At 51.0% G+C, this 20,439-nt stretch overlaps 1 protein-coding gene across 2 annotated transcripts; it reads right to left on the minus strand.

Annotated features, from left to right (window-relative positions):
• Positions 1-651: 651 nt before the first annotated feature.
• LOC100084783 (scaffold attachment factor B1-like) lies at positions 652-20,420 on the minus strand. 2 transcript variants are annotated; one of them, XM_029050424.2, is made up of 21 exons: positions 20,152-20,420; positions 19,350-19,437; positions 17,424-17,488; positions 17,130-17,336; positions 16,143-16,205; positions 14,928-14,955; positions 13,518-14,031; positions 13,042-13,091; positions 12,306-12,406; positions 8,776-8,925; positions 8,306-8,388; positions 7,297-7,436; positions 6,997-7,085; positions 6,396-6,502; positions 5,586-5,876; positions 3,964-4,101; positions 2,932-2,974; positions 2,467-2,585; positions 2,186-2,298; positions 1,395-1,461; positions 652-1,021 (listed from the first exon to the last, which is right to left on the minus strand). In XM_029050424.2, the coding sequence occupies exons 1-21, from the start codon at positions 20,338-20,340 to the stop codon at positions 880-882; spliced, it is 2,787 nt and encodes a 928-aa protein (XP_028906257.1). In that variant the 5' UTR covers positions 20,341-20,420; the 3' UTR covers positions 652-879. The 2 variants fall into 2 exon arrangements, with proteins under 2 accessions (XP_028906257.1, XP_028906258.1); XM_029050425.2 differs by having other exon boundaries at positions 789-1,286.
• Positions 20,421-20,439: the final 19 nt, after the last annotated feature.

Below are 20,439 nucleotides of genomic sequence, written 5' to 3' on the forward strand. Positions count from 1 at the left end.
GTTTCTGTTGTCCAACACTACTTTTTCCCCAACGGGGTGAAAGGAAATCCCCCATCTCGTCAGCGATCACAAATATGCTTCCCCCACAGAGTTTTTTTGTTACCACTCTGCTCACCAGCTTTTCCCTTCACTAGGACCGGCTCCTGGACCCTGGTCAAACCCTCCCACCTGCATGAATGAATCTGGGCTCCCATCCAACTGCGCGTGAACTAAGGGCCCAGTGACGACGATGGTTTTCGTTAAGCGCTTACTACGGGCCGGGCACTCCACTAAGCCCTGGGGTGGATACAAGCAAATCGGGTTGGACGCAGTTCCCGTCCCGTGTGGGCGGCTTGCAGTCTCAGCCCCCCTTCTACTGACGAGGTAACTCAGGCACAGAGAAGTGAAGCGACTCGCCCGCCGTCACACCGCAGCCAAGCGGCGGATTCGGGATTAGAACCCACAACCTTCCGACCCCCGGGCCCGGGCTCTTTCCGTCAGGCCACGCTGCTTCTCCCAACGCTCCACCCACAGAAACCCTTCCGTGTGCGCCCCCCTGGCTCCTTCACCCTTCCCATCATTACGTATCCCCACCCCGAAAACTCTGGAAAAAAACCCGGAAGCGCTCCAGGCGATATTCTCCGAAGAGGTATGGAAAGGCCGTGGAATTATTCTTTGCAAATTGGGTTTTATTGGTGGAGGGCGGAATGCTCCGTGAACAGAAACCACGTTTTATACGGTGTGAACAGGCACACATTTATTACAAAAAACAAATTTATTGTATTGAATTACAATATGGTGGCAGATTAAAAAAAAAAAATTACACTAATTCAAGATAATCCTGGCGAACAGGATGCCTCGCTGTTGCCACTCGACATGAGAATGTGGGTGTTAAAATATTCAGTAGCGGCGGGTGAAGCGGGAATCATTGGGTCTGTTGGTTCCTTCCGCTCTGGTCTCTCCTCCAAATCCTCCGCCTCGCATTCCGCCACCTTGCATCCTGCGGCCCCGGGAGTTTCCACCTTGAGCAATGCCGTCTCTCCTAGGAATCAATTCAAAGTCTTTCCCCGCTTTGGAGCGCTCCTCCCGCCCCCGCCTGGCTGCCAGTTTATAGCGTGAGATGGCTTGGAATCCTGCCTCAACGGCATCTGTTGATTTTTTCCCCTCTTGATCAGACGCAGCCGACAGCAGAATCATAAAACTTTTTTAAGTCGCTAATGTTTGACCGACCGATCCCGCACCGCATTCCGGGTAGCGAAGGAGGTTATTATTTTTGCCTAACTCGGATTTTGCTTTCAAACCTTGAACTGAACAAGTGAAACAAACATGCAAGAGAGAAAGAGACCGTGTTATAAAAAAGGGGAGAGGAAGCAAAGGAGCAGGAACAAACCGATCACCCCCGACAAACTTCTTACCCTGACATTCCTCCCCTGTTCATCATGTGGCCCGGGCCCGAGTGACCAGACATGCCCCTCTCACCACCTGGAAGAGAAAGATAAGAACCAATCGTCATTTTTTTTTTAATTCCCGGAGGGAAGACGGGGGCGGGCGGGAGCAGTGGGGTGAGAAGAGATTCCCCCCACCCGCCGCGTCCCATCTGCGTGCCCCATCCACCCGACCCATCAACGGAAACAACCCAGTTGGTAAGCTGCTTGGGGGCAGGACACGGGTCTAACCTACCACTCTGGTGTACCCAACTCTCCCCAGTGCTCAGTACAGTGCTCCGCACCCAGTAAGCGCTGACTCTGCGCAGAGCTCGGGAGGGTCAGTAGACACGACCCCCGCCCTCGAGGAGCGGCGGCGACAGGGGATTCTCGAGGGCAGGGAGCGTCTGTGGTGGGCACAGATCCCGGGCAGACCGTGAAGGTACGTGGACACCTTCAAAGCCCCTCTTAAAAACCACCACCTCCGAGCAAGCTTCCGAGCGACCCTCGTCGGGTCACCCCCACACCCCCCATCTGGTACGGTCACGCTTGGGTGTCTAGCCAACGGCCGCCCTCCGTTTGGAGTCGGTCCCATCTCCACTCACGCTCGTACTCAGGGTACAAGAGCGGCATTCCGCGTCTCGTCCGCCTCCCCTAAGGGTCTGCGCGTTTCTCGAGGGCACGGACCAGGACCCCGCTCCTCAGCTCAGTGCTTCACCCACAGCAGGCCGATGAACAAGACCGCTCCCCTTCCACCCCCCGAACCCAACAGCTAGGTATACCTTGCCACCTCTCGTGATCTCGGCCCATCATGCCCCCGTCCACGTTGCCCTGCCACGAGCGATCTTGATGATCACCTATTCTCCGACTGTGGTCTCCCCAGTCCCGTCCCCCCCTTTAGAAGAACGAAACAGAACAAAACAAGAACAAAACAAAAAAAACACACAAGAGAAACGCGACCTCTTAAGGTGGGTTCCGAGTCGGCCGGCTCGGTGGCGGGGAAATGGTTGATCTCACCCTACTCCCTCCACCGGTTAGCCACGGCCCCTTCACCCATCCTAACCTGGGGGGAGGCATCCCTCTCCCGTCGCTCATCCGCTTGTCAGAGTTGTAGCCACCCCACCCGTCGCGGGAATCTCGCCCGTGGCGATCCGGACCTCCGTGGCGGTCATCGGGGTAGTGCTGGAAGTTAAAGGGCGAACGACACGGTCAGCGTCCGGCATCTCCCCCCGCTCCAAAGCGGGGACGCGACGACGGGAACGCTAGGATGATCACCATCCCGTCGGCACCTCCGCTAGCCAACGGCTACCACGCGTCCCCTCTCCCATCGACGCCCGCCTAGATTCTGAACCGGTCTACGGTCTGTCTCCTTCCCCGCTGGCCCGAGGGCGCGGCCCAGGGATCGATGTGTTACTAGGAGCGTTATCCATAGCTCTGTGCCAACTCATCGGTCCAAGAGAGTAATTTTCCACCCAGCATTTAGTGAGGGCGAGATCCGGTTCCGTAACATGAGGTAAGTACAACTTACCTGCCCATCTCTGTCGCCCATCATCGACCTGGAACTCTCTCTCCTAGAAAAACAACTTCAGTCAGATCTCTTTTTTAGTGGCCGCCTCTGGACAATAATTTTATCTGCTTACGCGTCTACGAGGGGAGCAGCTGCTAACCTAATATATTAACTAAGGGAAGAGCCCGGGCTTCAGCGGGTCACGTCAACTCTGGCTGACGAAACGGGGTCCGGTCTCAGCTACCGGCCCTGGGTCGCTAGTCGCCGCCCCCAACCCCGCCGTTAGTCTCCGGAATTTCTCCCAGCCAGGCAAAGGTGAACACGCTGTTCGTGCGAAGATGGCCACGACCACCGATCGATCTGTTCCCGGGAATATGCTGCTGCACACGCCATACTCTGAACTTGAACGCGTAGCTACCGAGGCAGGGCACGCCACGCTCGGGCGCCACTTCCCACCCTCAGAGCGACCTCGCCACGTTCTCTGCTGGGCCGGACCTTTGGGTCTTAGTGAGAAGCAGCGTGGCTTAACGGATAGAGCGCGGGCCTGGGAGCCGGAAGGATTTGGGTTCGGATCCCGGCTCCGCCACGAGTCTGCTGTGTGACCCTGGGCGAGTCACCTCACTTCTCCGGGCCTGTTACCTCATCTGGAAAATGGGGACGGAGAGCGTGAGCCCCGTGTGGAACAGAGACTGTGTCCAACCTGCTTAACTTGTACCAACCCAGCGCTTAGAACGGTGCTTGGCACATAGTAAGCGCTTAATAAGTACCATAATTATCATTATTAAAGTTTGAACTTACTACAAAAGGCAAGGTAAAAGCAAGATGCGAGAGCACAGAGGTTCGAATCCTATCAGCTACTGGAATGTCCGGGAGGGCAGCCATCACACTTTCATTCATTCGACAGTATTTACTGAGCGCTGTGTGCAGAGCACTGTACTGAGCACTTGGAAAAGTACAATACAACACTCCCCGTGGGCAACAGGACGGCCCCGGTAAAGCCACCGTTACGTCTCCGATCCACTTAACGTCATTAGCTCTGCCTGGGGAACCCACCTGTCCATAGAATGATCCTGGTAGCGGCCCCGATCCCTGTGGTCGAAGTCGTGGAAGCGGTCCTGACGGCTGAAATCAGAATGGTATCGATCATCCAGGGCTGCCCTTTTTCCTTCTGGCCAATAGGAATCATCTCGCCTGTAAAGAAAGGGTAGATTTTATTTAAATGTGGAGATAAACCAGAAAGGGGGGGGGGAGAAAAGAAAAAGACAAACACACAACCTTCCTTCAAACTGGATTGTCTCTATCTAAGCACATATGACACGTCAAGCAGCGTCCTAAGCGCTGAGGCAGAAACAAGTTAATCAGGGTGGGCTCAGCCCCTGTCCCGCATGGGGCTCGGTCTTAGCGGGAGGGGGAATGGACATTTAATCCCCATTGTTGAGGAAACTGAGGCACGGAGCAGTTAAGTGAGTTGCCCCAGGTCATAGAGCAGGCAACTGGTGGTTGCCGACTCAGTTCTGGATGTGGTTTCTCAGTGTAATTAACATGACCCACTTGGGGGGGGGGGAAGCCAACGCTTCAGGCCAAGCATAGGGAGTTGCCCCGGGGGTCCCCAGCTGAAGGGGAGATCATATCACCGGCTCGGAGCCAGACAGTTCTCTTGCACCTCGGGCCATGAAGACGGACAGTGCGTATTGTCTGATCCCAAGTCACGCCGGGTGAGCCCCGCTCAGGAAGAGCAGGGCTTAGTTCCAGCAGGACACGCACTTCAGTCACACCTGCCAACTCCAAGTATATGGGACTTTTCCAAGTGCTTAGCCCCGGTGCTCTGCACACGGTAGGCGCTCAATAAGCACCGCCGACGGGACTGTTTTCCAGTAGCAGTGGGGGCTTGCGCTCGGCCCGGTCACTCAATCGATCGTATTTCTAGAGAAGCAGCGCGGCTCAGTGGAAAGAGCAGGGGCTTTGGGGGTCAGAGGTCATGAGTTCGAATCCCAGCCCCGCCACTCGTCAGCTGTGTGACTGTGGGCAAGTCACTTCACTTCTCGGTGCCTCAGTGACCTCATCTGTAAAATGGGGATTAAGACGGTGAGCCCCACGTGGGACAACCTGATTCCCGTGTCTACCCCAGCGCTTAGAACAGTGCTCTGCACAAAGTAAGCGCTTAACAAATACCAACATATTATTAGGATTTCTTGAGCGCTTGCTGTGTGCAGAGCACCGGACTAGGCGCTTGGGAGAGAGCACTAGAACGGAGTCGGTAGACATGTTCCCCGCCCGCAATGAGCTGGTCCCCCCTGTGCCGACGCTGGTAGGAAGGACGGATGCGGCTCAGGATCCCAGAACACCTTCGAGACCTCAGCGGCAGCAGACAAACCCCGTGCGCTCACCCGCTTCCTAAGCCATCTTTGAGTACGATACTCACAGTGGCTTAATAAAGGTTGGGATGGAAGGTTTTCACTTCGTGGAAACAAACAAAAAACCCAACAAGAAACCAACCAACAGAGCAAAACAGAGAAAGGCAGCAACTGACTACAGTTGTCCTCCACCCGACTCGCACTTCTTGGTCCGGGCTACACTGCTTCCCGCAAATCACCTGCTGAATGATGCCTGTCACCTGACTGGGCAAAGGTTTCGCTCACTCGTTCCACCCCACCTCAGATCCGCAGCGGACTCACCTCCCGTCTACGTCATAGGGCCGCCTCATGGCCGGCCTCCGCTCTTGCTCGTAACGGAGCTCCTGTTGGCGACGCAGCTCCTCCCTCTCCCTGTGGATCCGCTCTTGTTCCCTCCGCCGCTCGTGTTCAATGTGCATCCGCTCCCGCTCCAGCCGCTCCCGCTCCATCCGCTCCCGCTCCAGGCGCTGCCTCTGAAACTCAAGTCTCTCACGCGCTATTTCCAGCCGCTCTCTTTCTTCTCGCTCCCGAAGGGCCTGAATGCGCTGTTCTCGCTCATTTCGTTCACGCACCCTGGGTTGAGACAAAAGAGCAGCCAAGGCCTCAGTTGCCTGTGGGACCAGGTTGGACTAAGGGTCCAGGGGAATTGGACTAGAAAAGGGGGAACATGGGGGAGAAGACAAAGGCAGGTTTGAAGAGGGTTTTTTTCTTTTTCTTTTTTAAAAAAACTCCCCTCGCTGCCACTCCCCCCAGCTCTAAGCCAAAGCCGCTTCTCGACTCTGACGGTGCGGTGGACGGAAAGGATTTCCGTGAGCCGCCGGCCTGGTGAAGGGGGCCCCGTCACCCCAAAGTTAATCCGGCCCTGGCACGTGACCCTTTATGATCATTAAGGCCCGCAGAACTTTTAGGGAAGGTTAAGGGAGAACCGGACAGAATCTGCAGAACAATTTCCCTAGGCAAACCCAGGGTGGTTGATTGATCTGCCTCTCCCTATTTGCAAGAGTGGAAAACCGCACGTCTTGCCTTAGTCGGCACCGGCAGCACCCAAACCACCAGCTGGGAAACAGCGAGCGATTCCGACGCCAAACTCACCGACGGGATTCTGATTCTCTGATCTTCCGCTGTTCTTTGATTTTGTCGAACGACACAATAGACCGTTTCTCTTTGCTCATCGATTTGCGCTCTTGGCTTTTTGAGGCCTGTTTTCCCAAAAGGGAGGATTAAAATCAAAACGGTGGGAGGGGGAGGGGGGAAGGAGGAGGAAGGGCTCTCAAACCACTCACCCAGAGTTACTACAATGCCAGGCCCTCCTCCCCCCGCCCCACTTGAACACAGACAACGGCTTAGTCAAATTTCACAATTCGACTCTAATTACGTAGTTCGAACAGCGCAGGGCGGGAGGCTGGGGGCTACCCAACAGGCCCTAGGGGTCTGGGGGCGACGGGCCAGCTGGTGCCAGACTCCTGCCCACCTCCCGCTTTTGCCTTTTATTCTCTCAGTAAAAAGCTCAGACAATGGGGTAGACAAAAGAGAGAAAGATGGAGCTACACGAAGCAGCGGTTTCTCTTGTGTTCAAGTCGAGGCTCTCCCCATTTTCTTCTGGTTCCCCTATAAATCCTTATAAGGAACTTTCCCAGGATAGACTTCAGTTCACTCCGAGTCCCTCTGTTAGCGCCAGAGCGGCTGTACTTACACCTTCTTTCCCGCCGGCAGTTTTCACACTAATAACAGGCTCTCCTTTGGACTTGTCCATTACTACGGTTCGTTCGATTCCTCGGCTTCCTGTCGCCAAGAGATGGGACAAAATCGAAGATGACAAACAATCTCGAAGGGACCCACCCTCAACTCCAAACCACCCCCAGTTAGACGAAAGACGGGATCTGGCGGGAAAGCAAATTCCGCTATGGCTCACCAAGGAAATGTATGCCATTCAATTCGAATCACATTTGCTATTAAGCAAAGAACGATCTTAAAACTGCTGCGATTCACTTGCCTGATTTAGTAGCTCTAGATCGATCAGAGGATCCGGGTTTCTGATCACTCTGGTCTTTATCCTTTTCATCTTTCCCATCTTCATTTTTCTTAGGGTCATCTTTCTTGTCGGCCTTATCATCTCCTTTGACACTTGAAGATCTTCGAAGGACCCCGCCCCCCCGCCGCAAAAAGAGTCAGTCAGTTTAACCAATCACGAATCGATGGTATCTACTGAGCGCTTACTACGTGCCGAGCACTGGACCAAGCGCTTGAGAGTACAGGAGAATTTACAAGGTAAATCGATTTGGGCTTCTCAAAAGAGTGAGTGAATTTGCACCTGCCCAAGGAAAAAGAGCAATTTGAGGATCACAGGTGAAGCGGTATGGGTTAAAAAAAAAAAAAAAAAGGCAAACTGCTGAGGACCTGTCGAGGGCGGGGGGGGTGGGGAGAAATGTCCCGGGGAGAGAGGGCCGACTTAATACCTACCATGGATAATCTGAAGATGAAGGTAAAACCACGAGGAACAGACATAGAGGCAGACAGACTGGAACGAAACCACGTCTGCCCGCCGGGACCCTGCTTCTTACTGAGAGAATTTTCTGGGTGGGAACTAGCCAATGGATGGCATTCACCGAGCACTCACTCTGTTCAGAACGCCGTGCTAACCGCCTTGGGAGAGTACACTATCTTATCTTAGAGAAGTGGCATGGCCTAGTGGAAAGAGCCTGGGGTCAGAGGACCTGCCTGCTGTGTGACTTTGGGCAAGTCGATTGACTTCTCTGGGCCTCAGTTGCCTGATCTGTAAAATGAGTATTAAATCCTACTGGGACACGGACTGTGTCCAACCTGATTATCGTGCATCTACCTCAGCGCTTAGTACAGACCTGGGCATGTAGGAAGTGCTTAACAAGTACCACAATTATTATTATTACTACAGCAGAGCACTGCCCTTGAGGAATTTACAATCTAGTGGGGAAAAGTCAACAATAAATTAAATTACAGGGAGGGGAACCAACAAAGAAGAATACCTGTCACTGTTGGCTAATTTTTCCTTCTTCCCATCACCCTCTCTTTTGTCTGAGGTCTTCTTCCCAGCAGGTTCATTTTTTGCCTGAAATCACATGGATCGAAAAACCCAGCGACAGCCAAGTCATTTTAACTGGTTGAAAACGAGCATCCGGTTCCACCACCAACTGGGAGAGAATCGGGAAGCAGTGAGGTCTAGTGGCAAGAGCCCGGTCCTGGGAATCAGAGGACTTGGGGTCTGATCCCGACCGCCGTATGACCTGGGGCAAGCCACTTAACTTTTCTGCGCCTCAGTTTCTTCATCTGCAAAAGGGGGACAAAAACCCTGTTCTCCTACCCTCAGTCTGTGGGCGCCCCCGTGAGGCAGGGGCCGGGACCGATCCGTTTATATCGTTATCTACCCCAGCGCCCGGTACGGTGCCTGGCACCCAGCGAGCGCCCAAAACACACCGCAACTATTACCGTCGCTCACCTTTTCGACGGAGATCATCCTCCCGTGTAATTCGGTTCGGTGGAGGTGACTGATGCATTTTGTCGCTTCCTCGGATGTAGACATTGTTACGAAACCGTAACATCGAGCGCCGGGGCTGCGTGCGTTAGTCACCACTTTAGCTCCAACCACCTTTGGGTCGGAAGGACGGGAGAGACAGAAACGGTACTCATCTGGCATAAAATTGTAGGCGTAACAGAACCACAACTTCCAACGCCGACAGCCAAGACTGGCCATCGACTGGCACGGCATTCCGGAAAACAGGGCCCTACAGCTCTTCCGGAAGCGGGGTAAAAGCTCCCCTCTGCCCCGACCTACTGCGCCGTTCTGAAATCAAGTTCCCCTCGATTAATTAAGATGCTCACTCCACCCTCCCCATATTTGATGCTATGGAAACTAGTTCAACCTTCCTCAGACCTCCACGTGACTGTCACTTTTTTCTCGTACCTTTTCTGTTTTCCTAAACGCACGCCTCATCGCTTTCTTTGGTCTCCCCCAGGGGAAACTCGGGGAGCTTGGGATTAGCGGTTGTCAGATGGGAGGGGAACAGGGGTAGAACTATGCCAGATCAGTATGGCGGGATCTTGGTCCCTTGACCCTTATATGCACCTCCTCTCCAAAACCCGAAAACTTGGGAGTTTAATTCTTGGGCCAACTTAAATAGGTCCAGAGGTTTAAATCACCCTCAAGAAGGGGGGAGTCCAACTCCCAAGTTCCCCGCAGATGACGGGCGGTCCGAACCACCGATTTCATCGCTACAGAGGGCAAGGGTTGAACGGCACCGGAGGGGCGGCTGGGAGACGCAGGGAAAGAGGAGAGGCGATGGCTTCACAAGTTAGTCGGTGGGGAATGCAGGGAGGCCCAGGGGTGTGGGTCCGCCACTGGAAACACAGAAAATCCAGCCCGTTTTCACCACCTTCAGCACTCTGAGCGCTGGATTATGCTCCCACTTCAGGGGCTCCAGCTGCTATTGCTCAGACTGCTATTTTCAGCTCTGCCTTGGCTACGTCCCCTCATCTCGATTCTGGAGAAATGCCGCAGCAGATACCTCACAAGCCCAAGTTCAGCGAGCCTGATGGCGATGGTGGGGGCCAGCGGCTTGCGTGACAAGAGGTAGCCACCCCTTAATGGTCCACTCCCCGCTCCCTCCCCTCCCCCAAAACCCGCACTCTTCATTGCTCTCAGGCTAAACCACTCGGTAAGCATTGTTCTCACCTCTCAAGCAACTGACCTCTCCCTCTCTCCGCCTCCACAAGCGGCAGATCATCCCTGCTCTCTCCATCTTCAAAACCCTTTTGAAGTCACATCTCCAGACTTTCCCCGATTCACTACTCATCTCCCCATTTACCTTTCAACACTTCCACGCCACGTAAACCCCCCTCCCCCCACCCGCCTTCTCCCTGTAACACTTATGCCTATATCTCTATACTCTATTGCTTTATCCTACCTTTAATTTACTTTAGCGTTGGTTTCCCTGCTAGACTGTAAGCTTCTTGAGGGCAGGGATCATTTCTACTAACGCTACTGTACTCTCCTGGATTCTGTAGTAAGTGGTAAAAGTAAATGGTACAATTTCTAATCTGCATGGTCTATGCAAAGTCTTATCCAGTGAATAGGTTCAGAGCTCCCCCAATCTTCTAGAATTTGTACAGACCCCCCCTCCCCGCCACTATACGGTTCTAACATTATAGTAAATGGACTCAAAAGACAACGGCATTTGCATTACAAATGAAAATGGATAGCCATGTGGACGCTAAGATAGTAGAGATATGTCCACGGCACTGAGTAGGCGTGATGCACGCATCCACATGGGAAAAATTACCACCTCGACACTTAGAAATTAGCCGACGCCCAATTCCCTCGGCACCGGCGATGCGTAGGTAACCTGGGCCTCGGGAGAGTTATGTCGGGAGTTTGAATTCATTTCATGTCAAGCTCGATGTGACCAAAAAAACAAAACCTAATACACGTCATGGGAATGGCCATAAAACAACAGTGGCCATGAAAATGGAAAACCACGACCAGTTTGTCGTGGCGTGACGTGTGGGTCGACGTTTAGCAGGTCAGAGCAGGGCTAAAATATGACAGACCCACGCAGCACGATTAAAAGTCACAGGATTGTGGAGCTGAGCGACACGAGTGCTCTAGTTAGCATTTCAACAAGTGCTGGCAGTGCCATTTGATTGAAAAGGGCAAAAAACTGGACACAGATCCGAGAGAGCAAACTCTCTGCACCAAAACTCCCGTCATGGCCAAATGTTATGCTACAGCCTGTTACTCAGCCGGTAATCACTAAGCACCCGACAACAGGGAAAATGAACCAGAAAGGTAAAACTCTAAATATACGACTCCACTTTAGGGGGATCGTGAGTCTTTGCAGCCTCACGATTTGCTCGCTACGACTCTTCTGAATTTTCCAAGAGGCGAATAAACGACGGCCAAGAGGCCACGGGGCCATCGTTTCCACTAACAGTTGAATGTTCAGAGACCAAATGCATATTCCTGTTTCAGTACAGGAAGGTCGCATTATGGAAGTACCAGCTCAGGTTCTGGATAAATCCAAGCCGGACCAGTACCAAGAAGCTCAGAACCCCAGGGACACAATTCATTTCTTTGTCAACCAATGGGATTTATTGGGTGCTTACTGGGTGCAGAGCAGGGCGGGATTGTGCGAGTATAATCCTTTATTCACCCCCAGTGGATAATCACCGGTTAAGAACATCTCCTTTAAAACTAGCCAGTCGTAATGATACTTGCCAAAAGAAGGATGGCGGTTTGGTTTGACTCCACCATACTTCACTTTGAATCAATCACCCGCATCTGTAATTTCTTTTGGCGATGTCTCCAATGTGATAACTTGTTACCCAACGACCTCTAGTTTTTAGATCGGGGGTGAATTTTCATCTCTGAAAGCACTCTAGTTTCAAATTATGCCAGATCAAATGGCCATTCTAAATGTACTTCTTAATGAATATATAACGGGAAAAAGCAGGACGAGAGAGCCCACCCATTCCAAAGGAGGATCAGATCTGGACAGATTTTGTACCAAACCTTCTCAGTCGGACCAAGAACAATCTTGAAAACAGGAATACCAGTGTGTGTATATATATATATATATATATATATATATATATATATATAAATACATATATATATGAATTGCTTAAATTCAGGTGAACACAGCAAGGGAAACCCCTCCGTCACAGAACTCAAGTCACTGTGAGATTTGAAACCTGGCACCTTGGCCTGTTCAATCTTAACTTCGGCTAATCTGACACTTTTTCCAAAAGGAGCTCCCTCTCTATTTGAAACCAATCCCCAAGATGCTTTTAATTGGCCAGTGCTGCAATTAAAAATGAGCTCAACTGGCTGAAACTCATGGGGAATGACAAGTACCCCAGCTTTCAAGCGCTATGACTCGCTGGCTAGCTTGCAGGCCATTGAAACTTTCCCTATCTTTGTGGTATTTAAGACTGGTAAACGCTAGGCCCCCGTAGCCCTGGGACACATACCTTTCCGTATTTGCTGAAAAGATTCTTTAGGTCTGTAGCTCTGGTAGTGGAGGAAAGTCCACTAACCCAAAAGTTTCTACCACTGCTGCTACTCGTGCGACCTAATTCAAAAGAAAGTGGTGGTGAAAAAGACAACGTTCTAGAATGGAGACGGGCTCTCGCAAATAAATAAGCAGGTCCCGAATCTTGCAGGCTGAGGACATCAGCATAGTTAAAGAGACCACAACTAAAAATTCAGGGCAAGCGGTTCAACTATCGGGGCAAGTTTTGACACAGAGGCTGAGAAGTGAGTCCAGCGAGGAAGTTTAGAGAGGCTTCTCGCTTGAGCTGCCTTAAACCACCCAGGCAAGATAAACGATAGTCTTGGAGTACAAAGGAGGAAGGATCCACTCGGGAGGTAGCCACAAAAGGAGGGTGCAGTTTGAAGTTAGAGTCCCTGTAAATTTTAGGGCCGTAGGGCATGCTTTTTTTTTAAAAGCCTCTTTATAAATCCTATTTACCTGCAGAACTGCTAGCAGGACGGCCCGCCACAAGTTAAGGCAAGACCAGATATTTTGATCGTCTCGAATGGCTATTCACCTAATATTCACCAGTGGCAAAAGGGGAGGATTTCAACTTGACTTTAAATTCAGAGGAAATGGGGTGTATTTCCTAATGGCCGGAACCGACTTTCGTAACCACCAGAGACCAAAGGCAGGAGAGGTTCCCCGTTCGGTCTTCCAAAATGACAACATACCTTTCTCGTCTTTGGAGATCTTTTTTGTATTCGAGTCATCCTCATTAGAGCTAGAGACAAAAATTAATGTTATTCAACTGGAAAAATACATAAACGGGAAAGAAACTCAAAATGATAAAATATGGGCTAAAGACTGCATACCTACCAGAAACTGAGTTCTGAAATAAAAAGAGACCCAGCAAACTTGGATTGGAAATCTGACACAAGAATAACATGCCAGATCCTTCACAGTTACATAATTCGGATGGGCTAAAGATAATCAGGAAGGCTTAAAGATTACAACCATAGGAGGTTGGGAAAAGGAAAAAAAAATCGTCAGCTTTTTATAAAATTCACAAAGAAACCAAACAAGATTTTCTATAAATAAGCTAGTTTCATCGGTCGGGCCGGCCAATTGAAGAAAACAGCTTATGCGTGTCATTAAATGACCAAAGAAAAAAGGATAGCATCTGGTCTAGAACGGAGAAAAAACAAACCTCATATTCTGATCACCGCCCTCATTGGTAGAGGACTCTTTAGTAGCGGGGGAGTCTTCTTGGCTAGCTTCGTCTTCTGTTTTCTTAGAGTCTTCTTGGCAATCTTTGGTTTCAGGGCTTGAATCTCTCTCCACCGCTTCCTGGGCTTCGCCACCAGAGGAGGCTTCTGCGTTTTCTGACGCTTTGCTACCCTGATCCATTGGGCTTTCTACCACTAGCGTGTCAGAGTCCATTTTCTCTTCGTCTAAGGCCTGCTCGCTCGCCTCCCCTCTCTCTACCCCTAAGGGCTTCTCGGCCTTCCTCGCCATGGCTCGTGTTGACTCGCCGTCCAAGTCAAAAGCCTCCTCCTCGGAATGGCTGGCGGCTAATTCGTCCTCTTCCTCCTCCGCGACCTTTGGGACCGGCCCCTCGTAACTTGCGTCTTGGGCACTTGGCCGCTCCAGTTCGGAAGCTTCTTCTTTAAGTGGGTCACATTTACAAGTTTCCCCCAAAATGCCGAGTATTTTCTCATTTTCTACGGATTTAACAGGAATAGAATGGCACAAGGTTTAATGACCAGGGAAATACAGCAATCACATATGCGGAACTGGCAACGGCTGCCACGCTAAACCGAAGAGAACCACTAGTTACACAGAGATTGGAAAACCCTGCACGCAAACTTACACTCCGACGCCTTCCGCTACCTGCTGCGCTCTAACACACTGGCATCCTCAGCCTCGACGCTACAGGGAACAGAAAAGGCCCCACAGAGATCTAACCCCAAAACACCTTCCGGCTGAGTCTTGACGCTCTTCGGTCTTTCGTCGCTTAACCGCTGGCTCTTCAAACTTAGCTTCCAAAGTCCCAGACGCTTAAATGAACGCATCGCCGTTCACTGACAGTTCAATTTCCGACTTCTTTCAATTCCGTCTAACAGAACAGTCCGATAGGGAAACCGGAAAATCTTCTAACGACGAAGAGGGACGTTTGCAGTCCAGAAAGTGGACATTTGTTTGGAATTGTCATGAAGGAATTCTTTTCCTCTTCTGGAATCCAGTTACTTCTTGGATTTCAAATTGAGTTCCCTACCACAGCTTTGGACTGCCTGCACTGCTTCACATTTCACTGACTAAAGATACTGCCCAATATCACAAGATCTGGTCGGTGTGCAGAATATTTTTTTTTGGGGGGGAAAGAGTTGTGTCTGCTACCACTCTCATTTGACACTGTCAATGGTTCAAAAACAGTGGAGATGACATCCATCTCACTGACTTCTGTAAAACACCACACTTCCACAGATCTGGTGATATGGCAGGGTTTCCAATCTCTATGATCCTGGTATGCTCTGGACTCTCCACTATTAGACCAATGCACACTACGGTAAGGCAGTTGGAATGGTGTTAAATGACAGCCTTTACGTTTTAACAGTACCTGGATCCGAAAGGGGTCCCTCCATCTCCTGCAATGGAAGAAAAGAACACTATAAACGCCATCATTTTGGGGACGCACCTAGGCTCACAACTCCAGATTCTGACAGTGGCCACCAAGGTAAGCTTGGAAAAACCACTCGCACGGTTGGGGATGGACCATGAGCTGTAGCGTTGCCTTCCGATTGCTTCATTAGAAACGATTCTCTTCAAGCTACACAATAACCACCGCCACGACAGTAATGATATCTGTAAAGTGCTTACTATGTGCCAGGCACGGATACAGGGATAGATACAAGATAATTGGATCAGACACAGTTCCTGTCCCACATAGGGCTCACGGTGCTAATCCCCATTTTTACAGACGAGGCGACTGAGGCACAGAGAAGTCAAATGACTTGCCCGAGGCCACACAGCAGGCAAGTGACGGAGCTGGGACTGGAACCCAGGTCCTCTGACTGCCAAGCCCGTGCCCTTTTCACTGGGCCATGCTCCTTCTCTAAGAAGTAGCAAGAAGGGAGAGAAGGGATTCTTTTATCCTGCGGGCCACTGATCTGATTTTGCAGGTCACTGCAAAGGGACAACAAGAGCGATGGGGGTGGTATGGAAGGCAGAAGCAGGCTACACCTGGGTCCACAGCAACTCTTACCTGGCTTCCAGTCTGCCAGAGTCAAAAACCCCTTCGATACTATGAACCCCAGAGCACTACCAACTGCATTCTCAGCAGGCTTAGAACTAGACTGGTGCCCTTCAGCCCGCTCCTGATCTAGAGTCCCCATTTGGTAATTCATATGGAAGGGAGGCCGAGGACAGGGCAACCAGCACAGTAATTCTTTCAGACGTTAAGATCGGGAGCCGGGGGACACCTGCCTTTCTGTCATCAGTTTTCATGACTTGAAGGCCTCTCACCAGCTGGTAGGGAACACATTTCTCCTAATTATTATTATTCTTTTAATGTTTTCATCCCAGTGTTAACTTGCAAAACCTGCCTACTGAAAACCGCGAGGCCAATGTACGCTGCGTCTGTCCTTTTAGATATAACGTGTTGTAATTATACTTAATCTTTGCAACAATGTCAAGAAAGTTGTAAAATTTACTGTTATCAACTCATGATATTTTTAAGAGCGCCAAGATACAATACTTGAAAGTAGATCAGGCATCAAGAATTAAGGCACCTACACATTCTGTGATTTTTAAAGGAACGACGTTGAAATTTTACCTGCATCTCAAAGAAGTCGGGTGATGAAGCATCTAAACTGTTTCCCATTTCGTGGCTCTCCATCTACAAAACATAAAAAGTTGTATGGTCTGGAAAACAAAAATCTTGTCCCCGTCACTAGAGAAGTATCCTAAGCACATGACAGGACATGCCTGATATTTTTTAAAAAATTAGAGAGTATAGCATGTTTGTGTCCTCACATTAGCTACAGAGCAAACTTTTCAACAAAAATGCTATAATCACTGCTTGAGTTTAAGGTTAAGAGACTACACCCAAGTCCACAGAGATATCCAGCTTCCATAAGAAACTCAACATAATTTGAACTCTAATGGCCTTTTTCAAAATGTATGAAACAATTCTGGGCTTGACGTTTGGTACCTGGAAAAACCTGAAACACTGCTCTAGAAACAGGTTCCTTAAATGACAGACTATGTTCCCTCTTAACCATCATCCTTCCACCCCATTTATTGTTTTGTACATTCGACCAACTGAGAAACAACAATCTGAGGCCGCCTTGCAGTGGGGCTACTCAGAGAAAAAGCCTATTCCAATACAAACCGGCAGCTAGACCATCAGATTTACTCCCCGATCTTCCATCTCCTGAGCTTTTCATCAAGAGCGCCAGGATGCTCGCTAAGGCCTGTGTTTGCCTTAAAATCGTCAGGGCGCTAAGTCGATTTAAGGCAAACCCAGGACTTACTTGTATGGTGACATTTTGAAGCTGCATACTGCACGCAGAGATGACATACAATACCACACACATTCAAGTATGAGGATTCTACTCCGACATACATCGAGATCACATTTTTAAATCCCAGATTAGAGTTTGTGTGCAGGAACAAAGTTCCTGGGTGTTTTTTTAATTGGCTATTACAAATGAAAAACGGTACTGACTTCCCACATGTAAGAGGTGGATATCACCATTACAGGTGCCTCTCTAAATCATTTAATTTTGTTACGTTTTCGAGACGTCTCCGAGTTACCTACAGCATATTCTGTAAAATGATCTGGAAGCTCTTTCATTTCTGCATCAGCATTTTCTTTACTGTCGGACAGTGAGTCAAGAATATTATCAGCACCGTACTCCTCTCCGCAATCTATGGCGCTGCCATTATCTATTTCCGCTTCGTCTAACACACTAATGTCCATCATGTCGATATCCTGCAAGTTATCCAAACTTGCTTCGACATCCTCCTGTCAAAAGAAAAAGACCATATATCACAGCCACAGGGACTGGATCGCAGAACTATAAAAGTGCACCTGCAGTTTGCCCCGACATACCTGTCCGTCTCCAGAATTCTCCTCTAGTCCATTATATTCCGCCCCCTCTTCCTCTGGCCTCCGTCCTGATAAGAGAAATTTAAAGACAGAGTCTTCAGAATAAGCATTTTTCAATAAAATAAATAGCTAGCCGTCCCAAATGGGAAGAAAAAGGCAGTTATAGGCGGTGCTTATTTCCACGATGGTTTTTCTTGTGTTGGGGATTTCAGCATAAAAGTTAATATAACTTAAGGAGAACCCAAGATGCGTGCTATTTGTGCAAACAGGGTCTTCTGGTGTTCCACATACAACATATTGGGCTTGGCTTACTTCTCACTGAAATCTGCAAAACAGGCATAATTAACTTTGTTGTGTTCTCGATCCCTACAGTGCTTTCCACCAAAGACAGAATAATCTAAGGTTCGGGAGTTTGGGTTTCTCATTTTATTCTTTCTTTACATTCATTAGGATGACACTGTGGGGGTGGGGGCAGGCTGTCCGACAGGCTGAGCGTCAGTTCAGTTGCCAGGCAATGGGCAACAAAAAGCCTTGGTGTTTATTTGGAACTCACCACCCCCACTAAGGCCTCAAGTATGACAGAACAGAAGAGAGAGACAATGGAATCTTGGAGTAAGAGTCATTCAGTGTGTTTCTGCCCAGACAAAGCACATACACACTGGCTCCCGCTTAGGTGATCGATTTGGAAATCCCAGCAACAGAAAAAGATGACTAGCCAATCATTTCCCTTGTATTCGTTCATTCATTCGATCGTATTCACTGAGCGCTTACTGTGTGCACAGCACTTTACCAAGCGCTTGGAAAGTACCATTCGGTAACAGAAAAGAGACAATCCCCACCCAACAAAGGGCTCACAGTCTAGAAGGGGGAGACAGACAACAAAACAAGTAGACAGGCATCACTAGCATCGAAATAAATAGAATTACAGATATATACACATTATTAACAGCGTAGCAAATACGTACAAATACACACAAGCGCTGTGGGGCGGAGAAGGGGGTAGAGCAGAGGGAGGGATTGGGGCGATAGGGAAGGGAGGAGGAGCAGAGGAAAAGGGGGGCTCAGTCTGGGAAGGCCTCCTGGAGGAGATGAGCTCTCAGTAGGGCTCTGAAGGGGGGACCCTGTGCCAATTTGTGCTGTACCAATCGGCACAGATCTGGGAGGCGGAGGACTTGGTTCCAGTGGGCAGGCAGGGTGTGAGCCAAGTGCAAGATAATCAGATCGGATATAACTCCCTCCCCCCCCCCCCCCCCCCCCCGAGACACAGACACCAGGTCTTTTATTCCCATTTCACGGAGGTGGGAACTGAAGCACAGAGCAGTCGAGTGACCCTCCCGACTGCTTGCCTCCTACTGTTTCGTCTCCAACCCTCCCTTCAACTTGATTCTTAGATTGTGAGTCCCTCGGGAATCCCCTGGGAGGCCGTGCCTAAATCTCACCTGCACATCCCCTGCCCCTGGGCCGTTTAATAAAACACTATCAGTATCACTACTGTGGCTTTAGGGGGAAAAAAAAAAGTGCTACATAAATTTGAGGTCTCAGAATGGTGCTGGAGTCTGTACCAAGGTTCAGATCTCAGAAGACGACTGACCCATTTCTATCAGCACCAAAGCCTCACCCGCCTGGTGGATGGCGCACGGGCCTGGGAGTCGGGAGGATCTGGGTTCTAATCCCGGCTCCGCCACGCGTCTGCTGTATGACCTTGGGCAAGTCACCTCGCTTCTCTGTGCCTCAATCACCTCGTCTGTAAAAAATGAGGATCGATACCGTCCAACGCGATCAGCTTGTATCTACCCCGGCGCTCCCTAAGTGCGCAGTTTAACACCATTAAAGACAAAACAGTAAGACCACCAAAAAAACCGACCCATCGCAGGGGCGGGCGGATGAAGAGGGCAGCAAGTCGGGCACCCTCCCCTCCCCCGTCGGTACCTTTGTTGGACCGCTTTAATGTTTTCTTGCTCGTTGCTTCCGATGTGATTTCTATTGCATCGGGATCGCCCCCTTCATCCTCAATGACCTATCGGAGAGAAGAGACCACACGGCTCAAACACACCGCGTCCTTCTCCGTCCCTCCACCTGAGCTCCCTTGGAAGGCCCGTTCGTTTCCAGCAGTGGGGAAGAGCCATCCAAAATGGCAGCCAAGGTTCACTTCGCTCCGCTGGGGGTGCCGCGATGAAGCCCGGATGGCAACGGGCGCTCCCGGAGAGGGTGCCTTCTTTTGTTTAAGGGAGCGATTTGCGGATGGAAAGGTCGGTGGAGGGGGGTGGAGAGGAGTGGAGGGGGACGGAGGGTGGGCCCCTAACCCAACGCGGCTTCGGACGGGGGCAGGCGAAGCCCGGGCCGAAGTCCAGCACGGCCCTTCCCCCCATCCCAAAGGAGGCGTTCGCAGGGACATCGATACCCCCAAGGTTGGGCGGATCTCACCGCCCGAGGCCAATCACAACGGGATCGCCCTCGAGGGAGGAGATTGAGGGTGCGGGGGAGGGGGGCCATTAATCCCCCGGGGTCAACGGGGAGACCGAAAAACACACAATGGAGGGAGAAGGACCGCGACGGGTTTTGCAAGGAGCGGACCGACCACGGCCCACATTCCCCCCCCTCCCGGGAAACTCCGGGGTGCTCGAGTTTCGCACCCCCTCCCCCCAAACCCCCCCAGTAAATCCGCAGTCAGGACCCGCCATGTGTTGGCTGGGCGAGGGGCCCGGCCCTGCCCTTCCTCCCCCGGGCCTACCTTCTTCAGTCGCTCCATCAGCACGCTTTTATTGCCGCCCGTGTCCAAGTTGCGCTTCTTCAGTTCCGCCCGGAGATCGATGACCCGCAGGTCGCTGAGCCGCCGCGTGCCGGTCTCCGAGGAGACGGAGGAGAAGCCGGCCGGGCTGGAAGTCAGGTCGCCGATGGCCCCTGCCAGAGCCTCCGCCATTCCTAGGGGCAGAGGGCCTCGAGCGGCTCGGTCGCTGGAGCGGGCTCCGACCGTGGCGGCCGCCGGCGGCGATCCTCGGCACAAAATGGCGCCCGGCGG

The sequence above is a fragment of the Ornithorhynchus anatinus genome, chromosome X1 (assembly GCF_004115215.2).
Source record: "Ornithorhynchus anatinus isolate Pmale09 chromosome X1, mOrnAna1.pri.v4, whole genome shotgun sequence".
Classification (NCBI taxonomy): domain Eukaryota; kingdom Metazoa; phylum Chordata; class Mammalia; order Monotremata; family Ornithorhynchidae; genus Ornithorhynchus; species Ornithorhynchus anatinus.